At 48.7% G+C, this 26,917-nt stretch overlaps 2 protein-coding genes across 8 annotated transcripts; both read left to right on the top strand.

Moving 5' to 3' along the window:
* The first annotated feature begins 17 nt into the window (after window positions 1–17).
* On the top strand, window positions 18–22,022 carry ATAT1 (alpha tubulin acetyltransferase 1). Of its 7 annotated transcripts, none has more exons than XM_012433882.3 (13): window positions 18–136; window positions 612–672; window positions 788–879; window positions 1,004–1,064; window positions 1,181–1,294; window positions 1,479–1,580; window positions 15,448–15,493; window positions 15,608–15,676; window positions 17,294–17,365; window positions 17,886–18,129; window positions 20,992–21,071; window positions 21,164–21,206; window positions 21,564–22,019. In XM_012433882.3, the coding sequence occupies exons 1-13, from the start codon at window positions 30–32 to the stop codon at window positions 21,742–21,744; spliced, it is 1,272 nt and encodes a 423-aa protein (XP_012289305.1). In that variant the 5' UTR covers window positions 18–29; the 3' UTR covers window positions 21,745–22,019. The 7 variants fall into 7 exon arrangements, with proteins under 7 accessions (XP_012289305.1, XP_012289306.1, XP_012289307.1 ...); XM_012433886.3 differs by lacking the exon at window positions 18–136 and adding an exon at window positions 159–418 and having other exon boundaries at window positions 21,564–22,022; XM_012433883.2 differs by lacking the exon at window positions 15,608–15,676 and having other exon boundaries at window positions 21,564–22,020.
* Window positions 22,023–22,136: 114 nt separating this feature from the next.
* CUNH6orf136 (chromosome unknown C6orf136 homolog) lies at window positions 22,137–26,910 on the top strand. Its single transcript, XM_012433881.3, is given in 9 exon segments — window positions 22,137–22,383; window positions 22,386–22,577; window positions 22,580–22,831; window positions 22,834–22,904; window positions 23,934–24,335; window positions 24,831–24,919; window positions 25,107–25,307; window positions 26,467–26,536; window positions 26,616–26,910. Coding segments are annotated over 9 exon segments (1,476 nt in total). The 5' UTR covers window positions 22,137–22,298; the 3' UTR covers window positions 26,730–26,910.
* Window positions 26,911–26,917: the final 7 nt, after the last annotated feature.

Here is a 26,917-nt window from a genome sequence, read left to right as displayed (position 1 = left end):
GGGGCGGGTCCGGCCGCGCACAATGGGCCATGGAGTTCCCGTTCGATGTGGACGCGCTGTTCCCGGAGCGGATCACGGTGCTGGACCAGCACCTGAGGCCCCCAGCCCGCCGACCCGGAACCACAACGCCGGCTCGGTGACAGCTCAAACCCGCCCCATGGCCCTTTTCTCCCGGTTCCTCTCCAAACCTGGTTCAGGCACCACGCCCCCTTCTCACTGAGGAGTGACCGCTCCTTTTGGTGTCCTGGGCTGCCTTTTTGCTGACCTCTGACCCTCGGCCTAGTGGGATTGATCAGCGCTTGGATCTGTGACCTTTTGGCCCGGGCCCAAAATGTCCCAACCAAAGGATGTGGTTGACCCGGCCTTTCTGCTTCCCCACAATAACCTTAAGGGCGGAGGGAGTGTGCCACCTTGAAATGTGTGACAGAAGTTTGGGTTTCAGAAGGGTGGGGTGGGAAATCAGATTGGAAGACTCCCAGGCAAAGGCAGGGAGCCTTCAGTGTTGAACCTGGGTTGGAGTTGTGGCCCAGGTTCCCAGGTTCCCAGGACTGACTGCCCAGGACCCGCTAATTCAGTGAGTATCTGACTCTTTATTTCCTCTCTTTTTATAGTGTTGATCTGCAGCAGCAAATTATGACCATTATAGATGAACTGGGCAAGGCTTCTGCCAAGGTACTGGAGAGTTTTTAGATGGAGTAAAGGGGGGACATCTGTGGGGATGGTAGATAAGGGAGGCCTGGGTCCTCTGGAGGGACTTACAGAAAGTCTGACTTAATCTTACCTGCAGGCCCAGAATCTTTCCGCTCCCATCACTAGTGCATCAAGGATGCAGAGTAACCGCCATGTTGTTTATATTCTCAAAGACGGTTCGGCGCGACCGTGAGTGGCCACATGCTCTTCTACCCCATACTTAATTCCTTCCTCCCTCGGCCCTTCCCCCATCTTTGACTATCTCTTCCAGCTGGTTACCACTAGCTTGTTCATTATTTTCCCTGTCCTACAGGGCTGGCAAAGGAGCCATTATTGGTTTCATCAAAGTTGGATACAAGAAGCTCTTTGTACTGGTGAGTGTTATTGGAAGCTGGGAGTTCGTATACCTTGGTTCCTGAGAACAAAAGTGATGGAGGTTAGGAGGCAGCAGAGATGCTGGGGGGCCTAAAACATATTTTTTCCTTCTCAGGATGATCGTGAGGCTCATAATGAAGTAGAACCACTTTGCATCCTGGACTTCTACATCCATGAGTCTGTGCAACGCCATGGCCATGGGCGAGAACTCTTCCAGTATATGTTGCAGGTATCACTTACCTCTTCACTGGTTTATCCAAACTAGGGACTCCTTTGCCCTGAGCCTTTCCAGAAGCCCTGCCTCCCACCTCCCCATGTTCCCATGTCCTCCTATTCCCTTCCCAGGCTTCTGGCTTCCTGTTGGCATGCTTTCCCCATACTTCCTCCTACCCTGAGTCTCCTGTTCCCTGCAGAAGGAGAGAGTGGAACCACACCAACTGGCTATTGACCGACCCTCACCGAAGCTGCTGAAATTCCTGAATAAGCACTACAATCTGGAGACCACGGTCCCACAGGTTAGAGGTTTCAGAGAATAGATCACTGCTGAGCATTCACAATGAATTTATTTATTATTTACGGCAAAGAAGTGGTGACTTCCAAAAGTTCCTTATTTCCTGTCATATAGGTTTCATTTTCTACAACCAGGCCCTTTCTTTGTGTTGTGGTACAATCTCTCATCTTATAGTGATTTCTTTCTCATCTATTTTGATTTTTCTTTTTCTTTTTTTTTGAGATGGAGTCTCGCTCTGTTGCCCAGGCTGGAGTGCAATGGCGTGATCTTGGCTTACTGCAACCTCCGCCTCCCAGGTTCAAGCAATTCTCCTGCCTCAGCCTCCTGAGTAACTGAGACTACAGGTGCCCACCACCACACCCAGCTAATTTTTGTATTTTCAGTAGAGACGGGATTTCACCATATTGGCCAGGCTGGTCTCAAACTCCTGACCTTGTGATCCGCTCACCTCAGCCTCCCAAAGTGCTGGAATTTCAGGCATGAGCCACCACACTCAGCTTTTTTTTTTTTGGCAGAATCTCCTAATGTTGCCCAGACTGGAGTGCTGTGGCAGGATCTTGGCTCACTGCAGCCCAACCTTCCAGGCTTCAAGCGATACTCCTACCTCAGTCTCCTGAGTAGCTGAGACTACAGGCATGCACCCCCATGCCTGGCTAATTTTTTATTTTTTGTAGAGATGAGGTTTCACTATGTTGTATTGGGTGGTCTTGAACTCCTGCGCTCAAGAGATCCACCTGCCTCACCCTCCCAGAGTGCTGGGATTATAGCTGTGAGCCACCATGCCCGGACTTATTTTGTTTTTTTGTTTTTTTTTTGAGACGGAGTTTCGCTCCTGTTACCCAGGCTGTAGTGCAATGGCGCGATCTCAGCTCACCGCAACCTCCGCCTCCTGGGTTCAGGCAATTCTCCTGCCTCAGCCTCCTGAGTAGCTGGGATTATAGGCACGTGCCACAATGCCCAGCTAATTTTTTGTATTTTTAGTAGAGACAGGGTTTCACCATGTTGACCAGCATGGTCTCGATCTCTTGACCTCGTGATCCACCCGCCTCAGCCTCCCAAAGTGCTGGGATTACAGGCGTGAGCCACCGTGCCCGGCCGCCCGGACTTATTTTGATTCTTTACCAAAAGTTGTTTCCTACACCTAATTTTCTTTTTCTTTTCTTTTTTGGTGAGATGGAGTCTTGCTGTTGCCCAGGCTGGATTGCAGTGGTGCGATAGCAGTTCACTGCAACCTCTGCCTCTGGGATTCAAGTGATTCTCATGCCTCAGCCTCCCAAGTAGCTGGGATTACAGGCATGCACCACCATGCCTGGCTAATTTTTGTATTTTTTTAGTAGAGTTGGGGTTTCACCATGTTAGTCAGACTGGTCTTGAATTCATAGCCTCAAGTGATCTGCCCGCTTCAGCCTCCCAAAGTGTTGGGATGAGCCACCGCACCTGACCCTTACACCTAATTTCCAACCCAAACATAGCCAGCTTATTTTCACCTCCTTGTTTTCACACAGCCCATTATTCATGTAGTCAGTCAATATTTATTAAGGGTCCAGAATAATATATATCCCCTGTCCTCAGGGAGCTTTGGCCTAATATGGGGAAGGAGGTCTTGTTTATAACTAAGTCAACAAAATGTTACTAATGCTATCCATTCATCCAACAAATATTGAGTGCCTGGCAGTGTTCTGGGCACTAGGAATGCTTTACTCAATGAAACAGACAACAGCCTGGGGCAACATGGCTAAACTGTCTCTACCAAAAATACAAAAAGCTGGGCACGGGAGCTCACACCTGTAATCTCAGCACTCTGGGAGGCCAAGGCAGGTGGTTCACATGAGGTCGGGAGTTCGAGACCAGCCTGACCAACAAGGAGAAACCCCATCTCTTATTAGTCAGGCGTGGTGGTGCACACATGTAATCTCAGCTACTCTGGAGGCTGAGGCACAAAAATCGCTTGAACCTGGGAGGCAGAGGTTTCAGTGAGCTGAGATCATACCATTGCACTCTAGCCTAGGCAACAAGAGTAAAACTCCATCTCAAAAAAAAAAAAATTTAGCCAGATGTGGCAGCGCAAGCCTGTAGTCCCAGCTACTCGAGAGGCTGAGGTGGGAAAATCATTGAGCCTGGGAGGCAGAGGTTGCAGTAAGCCAACATCTCACCACTAAACTACAGCCTGGGCCACAGAGACAGACAGAAAAAAAAAAAAAAAAAAAAAAAAAAGGCCAAGTGCAGTGGCCCACGTCTGTAATCCCAGCACTTTGGGATGCTGAGGTGGGTGAATCACTTGAGGTGAGGAGTTCAAGACCAGCCTGGTCAACATGGTGAAACCCCATCTCTATTAAAAATACAAAAATTAATGGGGCATGGTGGTGGGTGCTTGTAATCCCAGCTACCCAGGAGGCTGAGGCAGGAGAATCGCTTGAACCCAGGAGGTGGAGGCTGCAGTGAGCCAAGACCGCACCACTACACTCCAGCTGGAGTGACGGAGCCAGACTTTATCCCAAAAAGGAAAAAAGGGCTGGGCGCAATGTCTCACACCTGTAATCCCAGCACTTTAGGAGGCTGAGGTTGATGAATCACCTGAGGCCAGGAGTTCGAGATCAGCCTGGCCAACATAGTGAAACCCCATCTCTACTGAAAATACAAAAATTAGCCTGGCATGGTGGTGTGCGCCTGTAATCCCAGCTGCTCAGGAGGAGAATCGCTTGAACCTGGGAGGCAGAGGTTACAATGAGCTGAGATCGAGCCACTGCACTCCAGTCTAGGGAATAGAGCAAGATTCTGTCTCAAAAAAAAAAAAAAAGAAACTGACAAAAGTGCCTATCTTAGTGATGGAGCTTATATTCTTGCTGGAGAGACAAACATAATAAACAGGAATATACTATAGTTAACACGTGTTCTGGAAAAATGAGAGCAAGTAAGAGGGCTTGGGAGTACTCAAGTAAGGTGGGGAGTATGTGGGGTTGCAGGTTGAAAGGGATCATCACTGAGAATGTGTCATTTGAGCATAACTGAAAGGAAGTCAGAAAAGCCAAGGCTGGGCGCAGTGGCTTACACCTGCAATCCTAGTACTTTGGGAGGCCTAGGTGGGCAGATCACTTGAGTCCAGGAGTTTGAGACTAGCCTAGGCAACATGGTGAAACCCCATCTCTACAAAAAATACAAAAATTAGCCAGGTGTGGTGGCACGCACCTGTGGTCCCAGCTACTTGGGAGGCTGAGACAAGAGAATCGCTTAAGCCCAGGAGGTCGAGGCTGCAGTGAGCCAAGATGGTACCACTGCACACTCCAGCCTGGGTAACAAAGTGAAACTGTCTCAAAAAAACAAAAAAAAGCCAAGTAATACCTGGAGAGAGAGCATCCCAGACAGAGGGTACCACCAGTGTGAAGGCCGTGAGGTGGGAGTTTGCCTGAAAGAGCAAATAGCCTGTGTCTAGAGCAGCATGAGTGAGGGGGGAGTATGGTAGGAGATGAGATCAGAGAGGTAATGGGGAAGGAAGGGCCTTATAGGCTATAGCAATGACTATCTTTTACTTTTAACTAAAAAATAAGATCAGGCCTAGTATGGTGGCTCACGCCTGTAGTCCCAGCACTTTGGGAGGCCAAGGTGGGCGGATCGCCTGAGGTCAGGATCACCTGAGGTCTCTTCTAAAAATACAAAAATTAGCCGGGTGTGGTGGCGGGTGCCTGTAATCCCAGCTACTTGGGAGGCTGAGGCAGGAGAATCACTTGAACTGGGAGGGCAGAGGTTGCAGTGAGCCGAGATCGAACCACTGCACTCCAACCTGGGCAACAGAGCAAGACTCCGTCTGAAAAAACGGAAACAAAAAAACAAGACTACTTTGGCTGTGATCTTGTTTTTTTTTTGTTTGTTTGTTTTTGGTTTTTTGTTTTGTTTTTAACAAGATCACCTTGGCTGTTAAGAACAGGCAATAAGAGAGCAAGAGTAGAGGCAAGTAAACTAATGAGGCAGCAACATTCTTGTTGAAAAATGCTGGTGGCTCAGACCAAGGTGGTAGCAGTAGTGATGGTAAAGAGTGGTCACATTTTACACATTTTGAAGGTAAAACAAGTAAGATTTCCTGATAGACTGGATGTGGAGAAAGAGGACTTTAGGACAACCCCAAAGCCTGAGCAGCTGGAAGGATGAAGTTGCTTTAACTGCGATGGCAGTTAGATCAGCTTTGGGGAAAAATATTAGGAGTACATTTTTTTATTTTTTTATTTTTTATTTTATTTTTTTTAAAGACGGGGTTTCACTATGTTAGTCAGGCTGGTCTTGAACGCCCGACCTCAGGTGATCCACCTGCCTTGGCCTCCAAAGTGCTTGGATTACAGGTGTAAGCCGCCACGCCTGGCCAGGAGTACATTTTTAATATGTCAATTGGCGATGTCTGTGATATGTCCAGGTTGAGTAGACAGTTGGATACTTCCCTGGAGATCAGAGAGGAGGTTTGGGGAAGAGAGTTTTCAGCAGACATCTGGTATTTAAAGCAGAGACAGGATGCATCGCCATAGAAAGATTATAGATAGAGAAGCTGCCCCTTGGGCCCTCTTTAAGTGAGGACCCCCAGCTGGCTGCTCTAAAAACCCATCTTTGCATTGTCGCTGGTTCACTGTCCTGCTCACCACAGCCACCTCCGCCATGCACATCCTCTGCCACCTCAGACTCTGGCAGCTTAATCGACAGAGTCCCTGAACTCTTGCTTTCTTCTTAATCCCTTGCACCGCATCACTGGCGTGCCCCACCACGTCAGACACCAGCTCCGCGATCACCACCAAGGACTTCAAGGAGAAGCTGTGGAGGAGGCAGAAAGTGGAAGAGATGCCCATGCTGATGGGAATGCTAATGAGGAAAATGGGGAGCAGGAGACTGAGGTACATAAAGATAGAGGAACAAGGTGGGGAGAAAGAGGAGGAGGAGGAAGGTGATGGTGAGGAAAAGAACGGAGTTGAAAACAAGGCAGCCGAGGCACTATGGACAAATGGGCAGCTGAAGATGATGATGTTGATACCAAGCAGCAGAAGGCCGATGAGGATGATTAGACAACAAAAAAGGAAAAGTTATACTTTAAAAAAAGGCCAGGGCTGGGCGCGGTGGCTCACGCCTGTAATCCTAGCACTTTGGGAGGCCGAGGTGGGCTCCCAAGGTCAGGAGATTGAGACCAGCCTGGCCAACATGGTGAAACCCTGTCTCTACTAAAAATACAAAACTTAGCTGGGCGTGGTGGCAGGCGCCTGTAATCCCAGCTACTTGGAAGGCTGAGGCAGGAGAATTGCTTGAACCCAGGAAGTGGATGTTGCAATAAGCCAAGATCATGCCACTGCACTCCAGCCTGGGTGACAGAGCGAAACTTCGTCTCAAAACAACAACAACATAAAAGGACACCGTGACCTATTCACCCTCCACTTCCCATTCATAATCTAAACGTGGTCGTCCTCGAGAGGCCTGCTTGCCCACTGTGGGCAGCACCACTGCAGGTGACACACACTTGCCACCACCCAATCCAAACCAGAGAATTTGCAACAGGAAGAAAAAAGAACAAAAACTTCCAAGGCCTTGCTTTTTTTTTAAAGTACTTTAAAAAGGAAGTTTGTATTTTTTATTTACATTTTATTTACTTTTTTTTAATACATATTGTTAGGGTCGGTCTTTTTTTTTTTTTTTTAAGATGAAATTTCACTCGTCACCAGGCTGGAGTTCAGTGGCACGATCTCGGCTTGCCTCCTGGGTTCAAGTGATTCTCCTGCCTCAGCCCCTGGAGTAGCTGGGACTATAGGCACCCGCCACCACGCCCAGCGAATTTTTGTATTTTTAGTAGAGAAGGGGTTTCACCATGTTGGCAAGGATGGTCTTGATCTCTTGACCTTGTGATCTGCCTGCCTTGGCCTCCCAAAGTGCTGGGATTCCAGGCGTGAGCCACCGTGCCTGGCCACGTCAGTCATTTTTTTTTTTTCTTTTTATTTTGTATTTTTTTTTTTTGTTAGTCATTTTTAATGATCTCAGATGACCAAGCTAGCCTTTGGAGGGTTCTATGTCCTACTTCTGACTTTACTTGCAATGTGATCATGTTCATTATAATCTCAAAGGAGAAAAAAAAAAAAAATCCTTGTAAAAAGCAAAAATGACAACAAAAAAAGTCTTATTCTGAGCATTCCAGTAGCTTTTTTAATGTATGTAGTTAGCTGTACCGTAACTAGTTCGTTTGTATGAGATGGTTAAAAAGGCCAGGATAAAAGGTTTCATTTATTTTCCTTTTTTGTCTATGAAATTACTGCTTATTTATTTATTTAGGCCTATTTGATGTGTGTGAAACAATATTGTCCAACAACAAACCGAAATTTTCCTTTGCTGAGTTCTAACAACAACAAAAAAAAAAATGAGGGAAGAGAAGACCAGCAAAAGCAACCAAGGAGTGACTAGTGAGGTAGATGAAAACAGGCCAGGTGCAGTAGCTCACGCCTATAATCCCAGCACTTTTGGAGGCCATGGTGGGTGGATCACGAGGTCAAGAGATGGAGACCATCCTGGCCAACAGGTGAAACTCTGTCTCTACTAAAAACACAAAAATTAGCTGGGCGTGGTGGCATGCACCTGTAGTCCCAGGAAGCTGAGGCAGGAAAATCGCTTGAACCCAGGAGGTGGAGGTTGCAGTGAGCCAAGATCGAGCCACTGCACTCCAGCCTGGTGACAGAGCAAGACTCCATCTCAAAAATAAATAAATAAACATAAAAAATCAGCCGAGAGGGGTGGCTTATGCCTGTAATCCCAGCTACTCAGGAGACTGAGGCAGGAGAATCGCTTGAACCCAGGAGGCAGAGGTTGCAGTGAGCCGAGATCATGCCATTGCGTTCCAGCCTGGGCAATGAGAGCAAAATTCCATTTCAAAAAAAAAAAAAAACAAAACTGGAAAGTAAGGTGACCTGAAAGGCCACTGAAGAAAGTGTTCCCAAAAGGAAGGAATGGTTTACTGGGTCATATGCTGCTGATCAAGGAGCAAAGAGGTCTTAGATGTTACCGTTGGATTTATCTCTTAGGCCATTGGTGATCTTGATGAGCAGTTTTGATACAGCAGTGTGTGGAAGCCTGGATGGAGTGAGTCTAGGAGACTGAGAAGCTAGGAACACAGCAAGAATAGGCCACTCTTATAAATGCTGCTTTAAGGGGAACAGAAATAGAGCAAGAGCTGGGGAGTGAAGTGGATCAAAAGAGAGTTGATCCTTTTCAGATGGGAGAACAAATAGCACGAGAATGATTTGGTAGAGAGAAAATATGATTATGTCAGAGGAAGTGGAGGGAACTGTTGAAGTGATATCATTGAGTGGGCAGCTGGGGTTGGGATTTGGTTGACGAGTTAGACTTGGATAGGAACATGGACAGCTAATCCATTGTAACATGATTTGACAGACATGATTAAAGAGGAGGCATAGGAACATGATATGAATGCTGTCTTGGGCAGGGGGTTGGGTAAAGAAAGACGACATGTCTAATCATTTTTTTTTTTTTGAGATGGAGTTTTGCTCTTGTTGCCCAGGCTGGAGTGCTGTGGCATGATCTCAGCTCACTGCAACCTCTGCTTCCTGGGTTCAAGTGATTCTCCTGCCTCAGCCTCCTGGGTACCTGGGATTACAGGCATGCACCACCGCACCCGACTAATTTTGTATTTTTAGTAGAGATAGGGTTTCACCATGTTGATCAGGCTGGTCCCAAACTCCTGACCTCAGGTGATCCGCCCTCCTCGGCCTCCCAAAGTGCTGGGATTACAGGCCTGAGCCACCGCTCCCAGCGACATGTCTAATTTTAAAAGGCAAGTGTTTGTCAGGTGGACAAAAGGCTAAAGTACATATCATATAGAGGAACCAGCATGAGCAAAGGCAGAGAGGTATTAAACCACCTTTCAGGGCACTACAAGTAGTGTGGTGTCATTGGAGTGCTGGGCATGTGCTTCTTGGGGGAGGATGAGGATGAGTTGGTAGACATTACAGCAAGGTCAAGGCAAGGGACAAGGTAGGGTGTTCCTGTGTTCCTGCAGTACATCATTGTTCCATTGAGAGGCAGCAGAGAGCAGTGGAAGAAGCACAGTATTTATTTATTTTTTTTGAGACAGCCTTGCTCTGTCGCCCAGGCTGGTGTGCAGTGGCGTAATTTTGGCCTCCCAGGTTCAAGCAATTCTGCCTCAGCCTCCTGAGTAGCTGGGATTACAGGCGCCCACCACCACACCCAGCTAGTTTTTGTATTGATGAGGTTTTGCCATGTTGGCCAGACATCTCAAACTCATGACCTCAAGTGATCTGCCCACCTTGGTCTCCCAAAGTGCTAGGATTACAGGTATGAGCCACCACACCCAGCCCTGGAGCACAGTATTGTATTTGACATGAAATGTATTACCCATGCAACAACTGGGGCTGCAAAAAGAAAAAGAAAAAAAAAAAGAAATATATTACCCAGTTGAAATGTAAGGCCAGAGCAGTGTAGCATGTAAATAATATTTCATAGGCTCTATGTGGTATCTATATGCATCATCTCAGTGGATCCTTGCATGTCTTTCTGAAGTAGGTACTATTATTAAAACTATTTTGGGTTTATACAAATTAGTGACTTAACCAAGTTCACACAGCCAGTAAATAGTAGAGTTCACATTTGAACCCATAGTCATTTAACCAGTGAACTTTTTTTTCTTTTTGAGACAAGGTCTTGCTCTGTTTCCTAGGCTGGAGTGCAGATCTTCCCTACCACCAGCCTGGCCAACATGGCAAAACCCCACCTCTACTAAAAATACAAAAATTAACTGGGTGTGGTGGCACGCTCCGGTAATCCCAGCTACTCAGAAGGCTGAGGCAGAATAGTTTGAACCTGGGAGGCAGAGGTTGCAGTGAGCCAAGATCACACCATTGCATTCCTGCATGGGCAACAGATTGAGACTCCGTCTCAAAAAAAAAAAAAAAAAAAAAAAAGGAAACCTTCCCACCTCAACCTCCCAAGTAGCTGGGACTACAGGTGTAAGCCACCATGCTTGGCTAATTTTTTTTTTTTTTGTCTTTTTAAAAATTTTTTTTTTCCAGTAGTATCAGGATAGTCTGGCTAATTTTAAAAAATATTTTTGTAAAGATGAAGTCTTGCTGTGTTGCCCAGGCTAGTCTTGAACTCCTGGGCTCAAGCTATCCATGTGAGCCAACATGCCCAACCCCCAGTAAACTCTTTTTGTGTGTGTGTGTGATAGAGTCTTGCTCTGTCACCCAGGCTGAAGTGCAGTGGTGCAATCTCAGCTCACTTACAGCCTCTGCCTCCCAGGGCCAATTGATTCTCCTGCCTCTGCCTCCTGAGTAGCTAGGATTACAGGCACACGCCACCATGCCCAGCTAATTTTTGTATTTTTAGTAGAGGTAGGGTCTCAAACTCCTGACCTCAAGTGATCCACCCACCTTGGCCTCCCAAAATGCTGGGATTACGGGCATGAGCCAACGAGTCCAACCCTGAGTAAACTCGTAATGACTACACGATTTTCCTGGCTGAAACACTGCAGCTGGAATCAGAATCTGGAAGTTGAGGCCCAGCCCTGCCACTTGTAGCTACTTGGCATTGGCCAAGCCAAGCCAGGTCTCCAAGACTGTATTTACCCACCTCTTCTTTCAAATAGTGATTTCCAGGATTGTTGTGAAAGCCAAATTGAATGTGAAAATATAATGAAGTAACTATAAAATTAATAGTTACTAGTTATCAAAGTAGCATCCTGCCCTCCAGCATATCTTTCCTTGAATTCCCCCACCCATTTGAACTCTCCTGAATTTTTTTTTTTTGAGACGTAGTCTTGTTCTCTTGCCCAGGCTGGAGTGCAGTGGTGCAATCTCAGCTCACTGCAACCTCCACTTCCTGGGCTCAAGCAATTCTCCTGCCTCAGCCTCTCGAATAGTTAGGATTACAGGTGCACACCACCATGCCTGGCTAATTTTTTTGTATTTGTAGTAAAGACAGAGTTTCACATCTTGGCCGGGCTGGTCTTGAACGCCTGACCTCAAGTCATCCCCCTGCCTCAGCCTTTTTTTTTTTTTTTGAGACGGAGTTTTGCTCTTGTTACCCAGGCTGGAGTGCAATGGTGCGATCTCGGCTCACTGCAACCTCCGCTCCTGGGTTCAGGCAATTCTGCCTCAGCCTCCTGAGTAGCTGGGATTACAGGCACGCGCCACCGTGCCCAGCTAATTTTTTGTATTTTTAGTAGAGACGGGGTTTCACCATGTTGACCAGGATGGTCTTGATCTCTTGACCTTGTGATCCACCCGTCTCGGCCTCCCAAAGTGCTGGGATTACAGGTGTGAACCACCGTGCCCGGCTGTATATCTTCTTTAGAGAAAAGTTTATTCAAGTCCTTTGTCCATTCTTTTTTATTTATTTTTTAGTCCATTCTTAAATTGTGTTCTTTGTTGTTGAGTTATAAGAGTTTTTCATATATTCTAGACATGACACACTTATCAGATGTATGAGTTGCTTTTTTTTTGAGACAAAGTCTTGCTCTGTCTCCCAGGCTGGAGTGCAGTGGTGCAATCTCGGCTCACTGCAACCTCCACCTCCCGGGTTCAAGCGATTCTCCTGCCACAGCCTCCTGAGTAGCTGGGATTACAGGTGCCCTCCATCACCCCCAGCACATTTTTGTATTTTTTAGTAGAGACAGGGTTTTGCTATATTGGTCAGGCTGGTCTTGAACTCCTGACCTTAGATAATCCATTCGTCTCAGCCTCCCAAAGTGCTGGGATTACAGACCAGCCACTCTTAGTGAAAAGTGAAGCATAAGATTTTTATTTTGGTGAGCCACCGTGGCTCAGGCCTGTTGTCCTGGCACATGAGGAAGTGAGGCTAGGCATTCAAGGCCAGCCTGGGAAACATAGAAACCTCTCATCCATTAAAAAAAAAAATTGCCTGGCGCAGTGGCTCACGCCTGTAATCCCAGCACTTTGAGAGGCCGAGGTGGGTGAATCACCTGAGGTCAGGAGTTCAAGACCAGCCTGGCTAACCTGGCGAAACCCTGTTTCTACTAAAAATACAAAAATTAGCTGGGTGTGGTGCTGGGCGCCTATAATCCCAGCTACTTGGGAGGCTGAGGCAGGAGAATCACTTGTACCTGGGAGGCAGAGGTTACAGTGAGCTGAAATCATACCATTGCACTCCAGCCTGGGTGATAGAGTGAGACTCAAATCTCAAAAAAACAAATTTGATGGAGTACAATTTTTCTTTTGTTTCTTGTGCATTGGTGTCATATTTAAGAAACTTGCCAGCTAGGCGTGGTGGCTCACGCCTGTAATCCCAGCACTTTGGGAGGACGAGGCAGGCAGATCACAAGATCAAGAGATCAAGACCACCTTGGCCAACATGGTTAAACCGGTTTCTACTAAAAATACAAAAAATTGACCGGGTGCGGTGGCTCATGCCTGTAATCCCAGCACTTTGGGAGGCCGAGGTGGGCAGATCACGAGGTCAAGAGATCCAGACCATCCTGGCCAACATGGTGAAACCCCGTCTCTACTAAAAATACAAAAAATTGGCTGGGTGCGGTGGCTCACGCCTGTAATCCCAGCACTTTGGGAGGTCGAGGTGGGCAGATCACGAGGTCAAGAGATCCAGACCATCCTGGCCAACATGGTGAAACCCCATCTCTACTAAAAATACAGAAAAATTGGCATGGTGGCACATGCCTGTAGTCCCAGCTACTCGGGAAGCTGAGGTAGGAGAATTGCTTGAACCCAGGAGGTGGATTCAAGCAAAAAAAGAAGCTTGCCTAATCCAGGGTCATGAAGACTTACCCCTATGTTTCATTCTAATAATTTCACAGTTTTAGCTTTTTTTTTGAGACGGAGTTTTGCTCTTGTTGCCCAGGATGGAGTGCAATGGTGTGATCTCGGCTCACCGGGCTCACCGCAACCTCCACCTCCCAGATTCAAGCCATTCTCCTGCCTAAGCTTCCTGAGTAGCTGGGATTACAGGCATGTGCCACCATGCCAGGCTAATTCTGTATTTTTAATAGAGACGGGGTTTCACTATGTTGGTCAGACTGGTCTCGAACTCCTGACCTTGTGATCCACCTGCCTCGGCCTCCCAAAGTGCTGGGATTACAGGCGTGAGCCACAGCACCTGGCCCAATTTTAGCTTTTGTTTATTTATTTATTTATTTATTTTTGAGATGGAATCTGGCTCTGTCACCCAGGCTAGAGTTCAGTGGCATGATCTCATGCTCACTGCAACTTCTACCTCCCAGGCTCAAACGATTATCGTGCTCAGCCTCCAGTAACTGGAATTACAGATATGTGCCACTATGCCCGGCTAATTTTTATATTTTTAGTAGAGACGGGGTTTCACCATGTTGGCCAGACTGGTCTCGAACTCCTGACCTCAAGTGGTCCACCTGCCTTGGCCTCCTAAAGTGCTGGGATAATAGGTGTGAGCCACCACACCCGGCCTATTCTTTTTCAAGATAGTTTTTTTGGCTATTTGAGATCCTTTGCAATTTCTTGTGAACTTTAGGATCAGCCTGTTGGGGTCTGAGTTTTTTTACTGGGTCTGTTATCAAAGATAAGAAGGTTGGCTTTTGTTCTTCCTCCTATGATTTTCCTAACACAGGGCTCTGTACCCAAGTATGTGCTGAGTGGCCAGCAGACAGCTATAGAGTCATGTGCTACAAAAATATGGTATAAAGATTGTACCATATTTTTACTGTACCTTTTCTATGTTTAGATACATCAGCTGAACCATTATTATTATTTTTTGAGACAGTCTCACTCTGTCGCCCAGGCTGGAGTGCAGTGGCAGGATCTCGGCTCACTGCAACCTCCGCCTCCCGGGTTCAAGTGATTCTCCTGCCTCAGCCTCCCAGGTAGCTGGGACTACAGGCGCACACCACTGTGCCCAGCTAATTTTTGTATTTTTAGTAGAGACAGAGTTTCATCATGTTGGTCAGGATGGTCTGGATCTCTTGACCTTGTGATTCACCTGCCCTGGCCTCCCAAAGTGCTGGGATTACAGGTGTGTGCCACCGCACCTGGCCAAACCATTACATTAGAATTGCCTACAGCTGGCTGAGCATGGTGGTTCACACCTATAGTCCCAGCACTTTGGGTGGCTGAGGCAGAAGGATCGCATGAGCCTAGGAGTTTGAGACTGGCCTGGGCAACATAGTGAGACCCCATCTCTACCAAAAAAATTAGGCCAGGCGTGGTGGCTCACGCCTGTAATCCTACCACTTTGGGAGGCCAAGGTGAGTGGATCACGAGGTCAGGAGTTCAAGACTAGCCTGGCCAACTTGGTGAAACCCCGTCTTTATTAAAGATACAAAACATGAGCCAGGCATGGTGGCACACGCCTGTAATCCCAGCTACTTGGAAGGCTGAGGCAGGAGAACTGCTTGAACCCGGAGGCAAAGGTTGCAGTGAGCCAAGATCGCTCCATTGCACTCTAGTCTGAGCGACAGGGCAAGACTCTGTCTCAAAATAAATGAATAAAAATTAAAAACATACTAGCCAGATGTGGTAACATGCACCTAGCTACTCAGGAGGCTGAGATGGGAGGATCATTTAAGTCCATAAGGTCAATGCTGCAGTGAGCTGTGATGGTGCCACTGCACTCCAGCCTAGGTGACAGGGCGAGACCCTGCCTCTCGAAAAAAAAAAAAAAAAAGCCTACAACATTCAGTATAGTAACATGATGTACAGGTTTGTAGCCTAGGAGCAACAGGCTGTACAATAGTCTGGGTGTGTTGTAGACTATAGTGTCCAGGTTTGTGTAAGTACATTCTGTGATGTTTACACAATGAAATCACCTAATGACGTATTTCTCAGATTGTATCTCCCTCGTGAAGTGACGCAGGATTGTATTTTGTTTATTTCATCTTCCAGGTGAACAACTTTGTGATCTTTGAAGGCTTCTTTGCCCATCAACATCGTAAGTTTTCTCACCTTGTGTTGGTCATGTAATCGGGGTGAGGGAAAGGAAAGAGATGGACTCTTGGTCCTGCTGGCCCCTCACTGAGGGGCACCGCTGCTTCCTTCCTCACAGGGCCCCCTGCTCCCTCTCTGAGGGCAACTCGACACTCTCGTGCTGCTGCAGTTGATCCCACGCCCGCTGGTAAAGCCTGTATTGAAGGGGTGGAACTGTAGTGCAGTGATGGCTATTTACTCTACACGCCACGGAGTACAGTGTTATCTGTGGGCAGTTTTAGGAAATTCTAAAGCAACCCAAGTCTCCTGCAGTCATGCCTGTTTGCCTTTGCCCTCATGGGAGCTCAGTGCATTTTGTACTTGGCAAGATTTTTAACCAAGCAAGCTCATTGGGAGCCTGTTTGACAACTGATGTCAATGGACCCTCTCGCTAGTTCAGGTCCAGCAACATAGGCCAGAGTCAGGCTCCTTTGTAAACCCCAGGCTTCTGTCAGCCAGTGAGGGACAGGCTGGTGCAAACAGCCCTTCAATTCGAAGTCACAGAATAGTGACACAAATGGCCCAAAGTTTAAATGTTAGTTTTAGAAGATAACACTCAGAATTTATAATGTTTCCAACCCGTTAATGAAATTGATCTGAAGAAACCAAACCTCAGAGGCACTAAAATGCTGTCCAGATTCCCCATCACTCACACACACACACACACACACACACACACACACACACACTCACACTCTCTCTCTCTCTCTCACACTCTCACTCACTCTTACTGCCAGTCTGAGCCATACTCCTTCCACTTTCTCACCCCTCCACCTTATCAACTTCTAACGGCTGTACAATGCTTGTTTGCACAGAAGAGCCCTCTTCCTGAGCTGGCTCTGTGGCCAGGAAAGGGAGTAACCACCATCCAAAGAGCAGTCTGGAACCAGCTATAAGAATCACAGTGTCAGGCACTGAGAGGCACCTCATGTCCATGCCTCGCTTTGGTTTCCAAGGCTTCTCCCACTTAGCTCGTGCTGAACCACAGGCTGTGAGAGGGAGTGAGGGCCAACAAGGATGGTGGGACTCAGGCCTTCATGGGAGGGTGCTGTGGATAAAGCCTAAGTGAATTCGCTGAGAAGTCTTTCATTTGCCACACATGATGGAGAATCTCGAGAGGGAAAGTGGGGAGCAAGCAGAGAAGTGCAGAGGAGGAGGCTGAACTGTGGACATTATATCAGCCTCCCGTTTACTTTGATAGCTCCTTTTCAGATGCCCCTATTTATTTTCTCCTCATCCTTTTTATTTTTTAACCTAATAAAACTTCAGTCTCTTCCCATCTTTGTATAGGAAGGAGAGATTCTGCCCTCCTTCCAAACCTCCCCTGACCTCTCCAGAGCAATTCCTGATTAACCAAGGGCTTTGTCCATCTCATCCAGAGGAACCCAGGGTCCTCGTTGGCCCGGCTGGGACCATTCCATTGCCCCAGAATCCCAGGGGGCCGTGACAGCACTCACTGACAGTAAGAGCTCGCTCCCCTTGGCTGCCCTTCTCCTGCATCTCCCAGGCCCCCAGTCTCCCCTTAGATCTTTCTCCCTAGCTCTGTGTTTGGCCTACTCCTTCTGGCTCTCCTCAGAAGTGTTCCACCTTCCCCGCAAATTCCCTTTTGGTGTGCTGGCATTGCCATGGTGCTGCTCCTGCAAGTTCCCAGGAGGAACTGCGGTGTCAGGGAGCAAAGGTTTGGGGTTGTGGGGTAGTGACTGGGAGGAGGGGTACAAAGTATGTCTCCTAACGCTTACCCTGCCTGTGTCCCCTCCACTACCAGCTCCAGCAAGGAAGCTGCCACCCAAGAGAGCAGAGGGAGACATCAAGCCATACTCCTCTAGTGACCGAGAATGTAAGAGGGGCAAGGGTTGGGTGTCTGGGCCTGGGGGATCTTAACACAAGGGAAGAGAATGCTCAGGGGACCCAGGGGAAGGATGCGTTCTCTCTAAAGACTCAGATTTCTTGGGTCGGGCACGGTGGCTCATGCCTGTAATCCCAGCACTTTGGGAGGCTGAGGCAGATGGATCGCCTGAGTCCAGGAGTTTGAGACAAGCCTGGCCAACATGGTGAAACCCTGTCTCTACTAAAAATACAAAAATTAACTGGACATGGTGGCACGTGTCTGTAATCCCAGCTACTCGGGAGGTTGACGCAGGAGAATGGCTTGAACCTGAGAGATGGAAGTTGCAGTGAGCCGAGATCACACCACTGCACTCCAGCTCGGGTGACAGAGCAAGACTCCATCTCAAAAAAGAAAAAAAAAAAAGACTCAGATTTTTTTCTACCCAAATCTTTGCTGTCATGACTCTTATCTCTTCCTTCCCTCTCTTTTTTTCTTTTTCTGACTTGCTCTTTATTCTCCCTGTCCCTAGTTCTGAAGGTGGCTGTGGAGCCTCCTTGGCCCCTAAACAGGGCCCCTCGCCGTGCCACACCTCCAGCCCACCCACCCCCCCGCTCCAGCAGCCTGGGAAACTCACCAGAAAGAGGTCCCCTCCGCCCCTTTGTGCCAGAGCAGGAGCTGCTGCGTTCTTTGCGCCTCTGCCCCCCACACCCTACTGCCCGCCTTCTGCTGGCTGCTGACCCTGGGGGCAGCCCAGCCCAACGTCGTCGCACCAGGTAACAGGAGTTGAAGGGCTAAGGAGCCTCACAGCTATCAAAGAGGATGTTAGAAATGGCAAAGGGCAATTTGAATCCATCAGGGAGATGGATCAATAAGATGGGTGGATTGGGGAGTCCTGGAACCTTTCAAGAAAAATACAAGTGTAAGTGATCTGGGGAAAAAAATACAGTGAAAGAGCAGAACAGGACTTTATATGAAGCCTAGGGACCCTGGCTTTAATGTGAGAGTTGTGTGGAATGGTAGGAAGAACAGGGATCCATCGAGTTGGGGGAATGGAGCCTTCTAAGATTGGGGAGATCTTGGCTTAACTCTTGCTGGGGAAGGGGCAGCTACTGGCCTGTGTGCCAAGAGTCCACCCAGCAGGCAGGGAGTGGGCATTTCCTTTATTTCTCTCCCTAGCTTTCTCTTCACTTCTGACTTATCTGTTTTTCTCTCCCCCCCGTCTCCCCTCTCCCTTCCTCCCGTCCATAACATCCTTCCACAGCTCCCTTCCCCGCTCTGAGGAGAGTCGATACTGACAGACAGCTACCCTCTCCCCTCCCTGGGAGACCTGGGGTGGGCAGAGACACCCTCCCTGAGAACCCCAGACCCACTCTTCCATTGCATCCTGTAGGACCCAGTGGAACCTGACAGAGCCCCTAAGATTCCCTCTTCTACTTTCTTAGACATTAGGGTTGTCAGGGACTCAAATGGCCTAACACTTTGTAGCTTTTCTTACCACAAAAGCACCCCTTCTCTCCTAACTTGGGCTCTAAATACCGTCCCCACAGACAGCCTGATCTGTCGCCAGACCCCTTGGTTGGGTGGCTCATACATTTAGAGAAGCACATTCTTGCTTGCTGTCAAACCCTAGAACACCATGGAAGGTCTAGGCGTCCTCTGCCAGGGAAACTTTTTAAGGAGTCTTATCCATGGGATAAACCCCATATTCCCTCTAGTGTCTACTGGTGGCTCTAATACTTGCCCTTTGAGCCTGGGAACGGCTGCCAGTGAGCAAGCTCTGCTTCAGAGCAGTCTAGTTAGGTAGGACAGGGACTTACCAGCTCCCCAAAGGGATCTACTCAACATTGCCAAACTCTTCATTTCCACATTTTGTGTAGGTGTCAGGGAACCCCAAACTGATGTTGCTTTGGGGTTTCTAAAGGAGACTGGCTGACACCACCTTTTCCCCTAGATCCATTATCTGAGGGAGCTTGTTTCTTGAGAATAGATCCAGAGTCTCAAGGATCTGTTAGATCCTGAAATCCCCTCCTGTATCCATCCCTCTGGTAGCTAGATGCTGATATATTCCCATCTTGTGAGACTGTCGCGATCAAATAGGGGACCATTTTTCCTCTGTCCTTCCTCTCTCCTTTCCTCCATAGCAAGGACGACCTTCCCTGCTCCATGCCCAGGGTATAGCTAGATCCTTTCCCCTCCCTACCCTCTGAATGTATGCTAGATCAGGTGCCCCACTGTGTTTCCTGAAATCCTTGGGAGCCGGATCTCCTCCTCTCCCCTACTCACTCTTCCCTTTTCTTTACCCTCTCAATGTTGTCTCAATAAAATATGAATTCTTTTGTGTTTTCTAAATTGACATTTTCAATGAAAAAAAAGAATTCACACACAAAAAAAGCTTGTCAGCCTCATTTGTGCGTCACCCTTTATTCTCCTGGGATCTCAGGACCTCTGTCCCTCTCATTTCTTCATTTCTGAGATCTGCATGTCTTTTTCCCAGGAGCCTCAAAGCTCCTGTATCTGATGTCTGCCTATCTCCATCTTCACTGTTAGTCCTTCTGCAGATTCTGTGTCTCCTCTCATGTAGGTCCTGAATCCTTGTGCGTGGGCTTCTATTACTCCCTCATTCCTTCCAGGAACCTCCAGTTCTCCCCAGTGACTTCTACCAAAAGGTAGAAGTAGAGTAAAGATTCTGGGCCAGCCGTTGCTGAGATGTCAAGGCTTACCATCACCTCTGTATCCACTAATTACCTCCTGCCTCCTGTATTCCTCTTCCCACTCTGATTACCTGATGTCTGCTCCACTAAACCCCTGGATCTCTCTCAAGACACACCCTTACTTCTGTGGAGAGTCCAACACAATCTGTCACCCTATTTACAGAAGCCCCCTTCCTTTTCCTCCGAAATTCAAAATTCAGCCTTGTCACTCCTGTTTCCCTCTGGTTTAACGAATCTTTTTGTTTTTTTGTTTGTTTGTTTTTGAGACGGAGTCTCACTCACTCTGTCGCCAAGCTGGAGTCCAGTGGCATGATCTTGGCTCACTGCAACCTCCACCTCCCCGGTTCAAGAAATCCTCCTGCCTCAGCCTCCGAGTAGCTGGGATTACAGGAGTATACCACTGCACCTGGCTAATTTTTGTATTTTTAGTAGAGATGGGGTTTCACCATGTTGGCCAGGCTCGATCTCCTAATCTTGGGATCTGCCCACCTCGGCCTCCCAAAGTGCTGGGATTACAGGCATGAGCCACCACACCCGGCCTGGTCTAAGGAATCTTATACTTAAGGTAACCCTGTTTTCCAAACCAAACACCAGAGTACCTGATCCAACAAATTTTTGACTACATGTGAGTCTGTTCTTATGACATGATTTAGATCACATCTAGCCATAGATTTGACACATTACCTCAACTAGAAAGAACAGAGCAATAAATCAGAGGTGCTTCAGAAAATCTTGGGTATAAAATGAACTTCAGTTCCCCACCCTTTTCTGGGGCACAGCTTTGATTAAAACCCCTTAGGAATGATAATTACCCCCTTCTCTTTGTTCCTGTGCTATTCCTTTTACTCCTCTCCTCTGATTCCTCCATACCCACCCATCTTTCATCCATAGTCTCCTCCCCATCATCTCCCATTTCTTCTACAGGGGGACTCCCCCAGGGCTGGTAGCCCAAAGCTGCTGCTACAGCCGCCATGGGGGGGTGACTTCCTCATCCCCCAATACAGGTAAGTATTAACTTCTCCTTACCCTCAAATCAAGTAGGCCACATTCACTATCTACTCCTGCCTTCCCATTCATATGCCTGGTATTTCCACAGGCAACCAAGACTCCAAGCAGGGAGAACAGGAAACAAAGAATAGGTGAGGTCTAAACCCCTCCCCTAACAGCCTCCCACCACCGTCTGACTCCCTTCCTAACATCACTCTCAACCACTTCCTACTCCGAAATCTTACTGTATGAACTCAACACCAGCTCCTCCCACAATTCCTTCTACCTTACATCCTCCAAGCTCCTTTCCCTACAGGTTCAACTCTGTTCTTCCGTTTGGAATAAAGGTTCTCTAAGAGATTTTGAATTTGGACATAGCACTAATGGTTCCAGCATCATACCCATCATGTGTCCTACATTAAAACCTGGCCCGAGACCTTGAAGAGTCTGTAATCTTAATTTCCTCTTTAGTAGTCCTATAACCCACTCTCCATCTCCGCACCTACCAGGTCTGCCAGTGAGGAGCAGGCCTTATCGCAGGACGGGTCTGGGGAGAAGCCTGTGCACACAGCTCCTCCACAGGCCCCGGCCCCGGCCCCACCAGCCCAGTCCTGGACAATGGGTGGGGACATATTCAACGCCAGGTTCATTCGAAACCTGCAGGAACGACGCAGCACCAGGCCTTGGTGACCGCAGCCCCGTGTCACATCTTCACAGTATTATTTCTCCCTCACTACGGGAAAGAGCCAAAGCCCAACCCTCATAACAGATGGATACATTCATTCATTCATTCATTCATTCAGCGGGCTTATCAGCTTCAAGTCATTTGTATCTTTCTTTTAACCAGAGCAATAAAAGTATTTATTTTTATCACAAGAGCTGTTGAAAAACTTATTATTTCAGCCGCCCCATCCCTCACTGTCGTTGCCCCCGGTTCGGCGCTGTTTTTTTCCTTAGCTTTTTGCGCAAATGCCTCAGCTGTGAAATCGGCGCTTGGGCTGCTAACTTGCGCAAGCGCATTCAGGCAGCCTCCGAGCCCGCGAGCGCAAGCGCACTTACTGCCGATAGAGCGCTACAGCCACTTCGGTTAAGCCCGCGGTGCGCAAGCGCGCGACATCTCCGTTTCCCTCCCTCAGCCCCTTCCCCCACTCCTTTCCCCTTCACGAAGCCGGCTCCGGGGCGCGCTCACCCCTGTGAGGAGGCCGGAGGTCGGACTCAGGAGGCTCCTCCACTCCCGGAAGATCATGTACCAACCCAGCCGGGGTGCGGCTCGGCGTCTCGGCCCCTGCCTCCGTGCCTACCAGGCTCGACCCCAGGTGAGAGCCGAACAGCGGGAGAGAGGAGAGGGGGCGGGGAGAGACCCTCCTCAGAACCGGTGCGCGGGGCGGAGCGCGCACCGGTTTCCGCGCAGGCGCAGTGACACCCACCGCCCCTTCCCACCTGTGCCCTGCGGCGCGTGGACTGGCTAGGGGTCGTTGGGGCTGGAAGGCGCCGCTGCCGAGCCTGGATCGCAGGGACATCGGTGCCCCAGGGCTGAGGGCTCACAGGCGGGGTGAAGGCCGGGCAGCGAGGTGCGTTGCGCCCTACTGTCCTCTGTTACCTGTGCCTGGAGGTGATTTGAAGGGCAGGGGCGGAGAGATTCGCAGCCCGGCCGCGGCGCCGCCCCGGAAATCTGCGGCCCAGAGCAGACCCGCAGGGCACCCACAGCAGCCTGCGCATCTTGCACCCGGAGAGCGGTCCTGGCAGGAAGGCCGGCCAGTGTGCACCCGGTTCGGGCCGTGCGCCGGGGCTGGCAAGATGGCCACGCCCCCAGCAGAGACGGCGCCTCTGGGACACCGTCGGGGACCGAGGTACCCGAGCGGTCGGCCCGCCTTCCCTGGAGTGAGACAGTCCCCCGGGGGGTTCCTTGGGAGTGGAGGGACTCGGGTCAGGCCTGACTTTGGGTGACCTCCCCTCGCAGTTTCAACGTCGGTAAACCCAGGAGAATGAAGGCCAGCCTATAACTGTCTCCTGAGGTTTGGCTGTCATTAGAGGGGCTGTCATTATCTCATATAGGCCTTATAACCCAGTGAGGCTTTATTGTCCTCATTTGTAGGACATTTGTAGGAAGCGGAGGCATAGGGAATGAGAGTACCTAAAGTTACGGGGTGGAATTAGAATTTAGATTCCTAGCTTCAGCTGGATGTTCTTTTCTCTGTACATTTGCCTAGCACACTTAAGCGTGGAGAGGTACAGGCCACAGCATTTCATCCACAGTACAATAAAACCTGTTATTCGTTCACTCATCAAGTATGTATTACATGATTCTTGCAATAAGAGAGGTGAAACTGCCCCCAGTGTTGGAATCTTCAAGGAATGTGGCCGGGCGCGGTGGCTCACGCCTGTAATCCCAGCACTTTGGGAGGCCGAGGCGGATGGATCACCTGAGGTCAGGAGTTCTAGACCAGTCTGGCCAACATGGTGAAACCCCGTCTCTACTAAAATTACAAAAATTAGCCGGGCGTGGTGGCGGGTGCCTGTAATCCCAGCTACTTGGGAGGCTAGGGCAGGAGAATCGCTTGAAGCCGGGAGGTGGAGGTTGCAGTGAGCTGAGATCAGGCTACTGCACTCCAGCCTGGGGGACACCAAGACTTCGTCTCAAAAAAATAAAGATGTTTGCTAGTATTTTTGGGAGGTACCGGTACTTGTACTTGTGTCACATAAAATGGTTCCCTCTTGTTTTCAGTGGAGATGGAGATGAATCCATCCCTTTTTTGCTATAGTGATTCCATCCATTCTGTCAGGAAAATATAGGTATTGGAAGCCTGTTGAGCATCCAAGGGATGAAGGGGTGTTAGGCAAGTGGATTCTTATGTTTTTACCTTTTGTTGTCTCCTTAGGACCAGCTTTCTCCAGGGAGTCTACCATTCCCACCCCTTTGGCCCCCCTCCACAACAACCACTTCCCCATCTTATCCTCTTCTCTGGTCTCCCCTGCCCCCACGGCCTCCCACCCAGCGTCTTCCCCAGCCTCCCCCACTACCTCTCCTTCAGATTCAGGCCCTCAACTCAGCATGGGTGGCTCTCCCTCCAAGAAATGGGGAGGAGGGACCAGAACCTGAGTTGCATAACGGCTGCCTGGATGGGCTTAGAAGCCTTTTTGAGGGACCTCCCTGCCCCTATCCTGGGGCTTTGATACCTTTCCAAGCCCCTGGAACTGCCCACCCTTCCCCCACCACCCCGTCAGGAGATCCTAGTATGGAGGAACATCTGTCTGTCATGTATGAGAGACTGAGACAAGAGGTAAGTCAGTGTAAAAGTGGTCTTCATCTACAGTGGGAAGGGATGTGGGTAATCCTTGGAAGTAGGGGGTTAGTCAACTGGATTCTTTTTGGGAACCATGAGGAAGGCATAAAAATGTGTTATAAACATTTTCTTGGCCGGGCTTTGTGGCTTACACCTGTAATCCCAGCACTTTGGGAGACTGAGGCACTTTTGGATCATCTGAGGTCAGGAGTTCGAGACCAGCCTGGCCAATATGGTGAAACCCCGTCTCTACCAAAAATGCAAAAATTAGCCAGGCATGGTGGCACGCGCCTGTAATCCCAGCTACTGAGGGGGGCTGAGGCAGGAGAATCACTTGAACCCGGAAGGCAGAGGTTGCAGTGAGCCAAGATCACACCATTGTACTCCAGCCTTGGCAAAAGAGCAAGACTCCATCTCAAAAAAAAAAAGAAAACTAAAAAATAGGATTATGTTTTCTTCTCCACTGGGTTGATGCTGTCTTCTTGCACCTAGCTTCCCAATCTCTTCCTTCAATCCCACGACTACAGTCTGTATTCCTTGGATGTGGAATTCATCAATGAGATCCTCAACATACGTACCAAGTGAGCATTGGGGCACAGGTAGGGCCTTGGGGAGGAAAAGGACCTAAAGCTATACCCTTGACTCTTTTCACTTCCCAGAGAAGCTCCTAGACTGCTCCTCACAGCTGTTCCCCCTTCCTTGGACAGAAGCCAGTTTGGTTTTCTAATTCTGCCATCGTTAGATTTCTTTCCTATCCCTTCTTCACAGGGGCCGGACATTGTACATTCTTTCACTGACCCTCTGCCGTTTCCTGGCCTGGAATTATTTTGCACAGCTTCGTTTGGAGGTTCTGCAGCTGACCCGCCACCCTGAGAATTGGACCCTGCAAGCCCGGTGGCGGCTCGTAGGGCTGCCTATCCACTTGCTCTTTCTGCGGTTCTACAAGCGTGACAAAGATGAGCTTTACCGGTAAGAGAGCTGAGAAAGGACCCAAACTATAATCAGTTCCCTTGTCATTTTTTGTTTTGGCGACGGAGTCTTGCTCTATCGCCCAGGCTGGAGTACAGTGGCACCATCTTGGCTCACTGCAGCCTCTGCCTCCCAGGTTCTAGCAATTCTCCTGCCTCAGCCTCCTGGGTAGCTGGGATTACAGGCACCCACCACCACACTCAGCTAATTTTTGTATATTTAGTAGAGACGGGGTTTCACCATGTTGGCCAGGCTAGTCTCAAACTCCGGACCTCAGGTGATCCACCCGCCTCAGCCTCCCAAAGTGCTGGGATTACAGATGATATAGTCTCCCAATCAATCCTTGACCTATCCTGGCTTGACTGTTCAAGGACAGGGAACTTGTTTTAGTTTACGTTAGTTTTAAAAAATAATAGAGACTGAGTATATTAGAAAAACCTCTGAGCTTCAGTTTCTTCCTAGACAGTACTTAGCACATGGTAGGTACTCAAATACTGAACAGGCCAGGTGTGGTGGCTCACACCTGTAATGCCAGAACTTTGGGAGGCCAAGGCGGGCAGATCACCTCAGGTAAGGAGTTCAGGACCTTCTGGCCAACATGGTGAAACCCTGTCTCTACCAAAAAATACAAAAATTAGCCAGGCATGGTGGTGTGCATCTGCAGTTCTAGCTACTTGGGAGGCTGAGATGGGAGAATCCCTTGAACCCAGGAAGTGGAGGTTGCAGTGAGCCATGATCACATTACTGCACTCCAGCCTGGGTGACACAGTGAAACCCTGTCTTTAAAAAAAAAGAAAATGTACTGAACAAATGAAAAGTGCTGTTTCATTTGTTGAGCCTTACAACCTGGTAAATTTCTGCCTGGGAGTAGAATCCCAAGAAATTGTTAGGCTCAGCCACAAACATTGGATCTAAGTTTTTAAACCAGCAATTCCCAAACTGCTGCACAGTAGAAATACTCAAGGATTGTTAAAAAAATATTGACACCAAACACTGATTTAATTGGGACAGGGCACAACCTAAGCAGAGATGTTTGTAAGTTCCCCAGGTGATCTAATATGTAGCAGAATTTAGGAACTGCTCGTTTAAACAAATGCTTGGATTAAGCTTTGGGACCAGTCACCTTCTCCCTCAGTAAGCCTCTCTCTCTGTTCCCCAGGACCTATGATGCCTACTCCACTTTCTACCTGAATTCCAGTGGCCTCATTTGTCGCCATCGCCTAGATAAAGTGAGTTCTAGGTAGGGCTGGGTGAAGGGTAGAACATCTCTGTGCTTCCCCCAACTGGCATTAATCTTTCTCCCTGCAGCTGATGCCTTCACATTCACCTCCAACGCCGGTGAAGAAGCTGCTAGTGGGAGCCTTGGTGGCCCTGGGGCTGTCAGAGCCAGAACCTGACTTAAACCTGTGTTCTGAGCCCTGATATTTGGCCTTGGAGTGGGAGCAGCACTGAAGACTGCTATGCCTAAGAGAAGGAGGTTGAGGCAGCCAAGAATTTCAGGAGCCAGCTTCCTCTCCTCTCTCTCCTTCCTTCCTTTCCATCTCATGCTGTGTAAAGCTGCTGTGTAATTTAACTTGTAAATAATAAAGTTTAACTGACTATATGAGATA

This window comes from Aotus nancymaae, unplaced genomic scaffold (assembly GCF_030222135.1).
Source record: "Aotus nancymaae isolate 86718 unplaced genomic scaffold, 86718_ANA_hifiasm-v0.15.2.pri h1tg000027l, whole genome shotgun sequence".
Classification (NCBI taxonomy): Eukaryota; Metazoa; Chordata; class Mammalia; order Primates; family Aotidae; genus Aotus; species Aotus nancymaae.
The sequence above is the reverse complement of the archived record's forward strand: the minus strand, read 5'-3'. Positions and strand labels throughout refer to the sequence as shown.

Bases quoted from the DNA above. Each gene is read 5' to 3' on its own strand.
- ATAT1 (XM_012433882.3), top strand. From the start codon at position 30: ATGGAGTTCCCGTTCGATGTGGACGCGCTGTTCCCGGAGCGGATCACG. The intron at 21,072-21,163 runs GTAAGTATTAAC...GTATTTCCACAG, and splicing joins TTCCTCATCCCCCAATACAG to GCAACCAAGACTCCAAGCAG. The intron at 21,207-21,563 runs GTGAGGTCTAAA...CGCACCTACCAG, and splicing joins GAACAGGAAACAAAGAATAG to GTCTGCCAGTGAGGAGCAGG.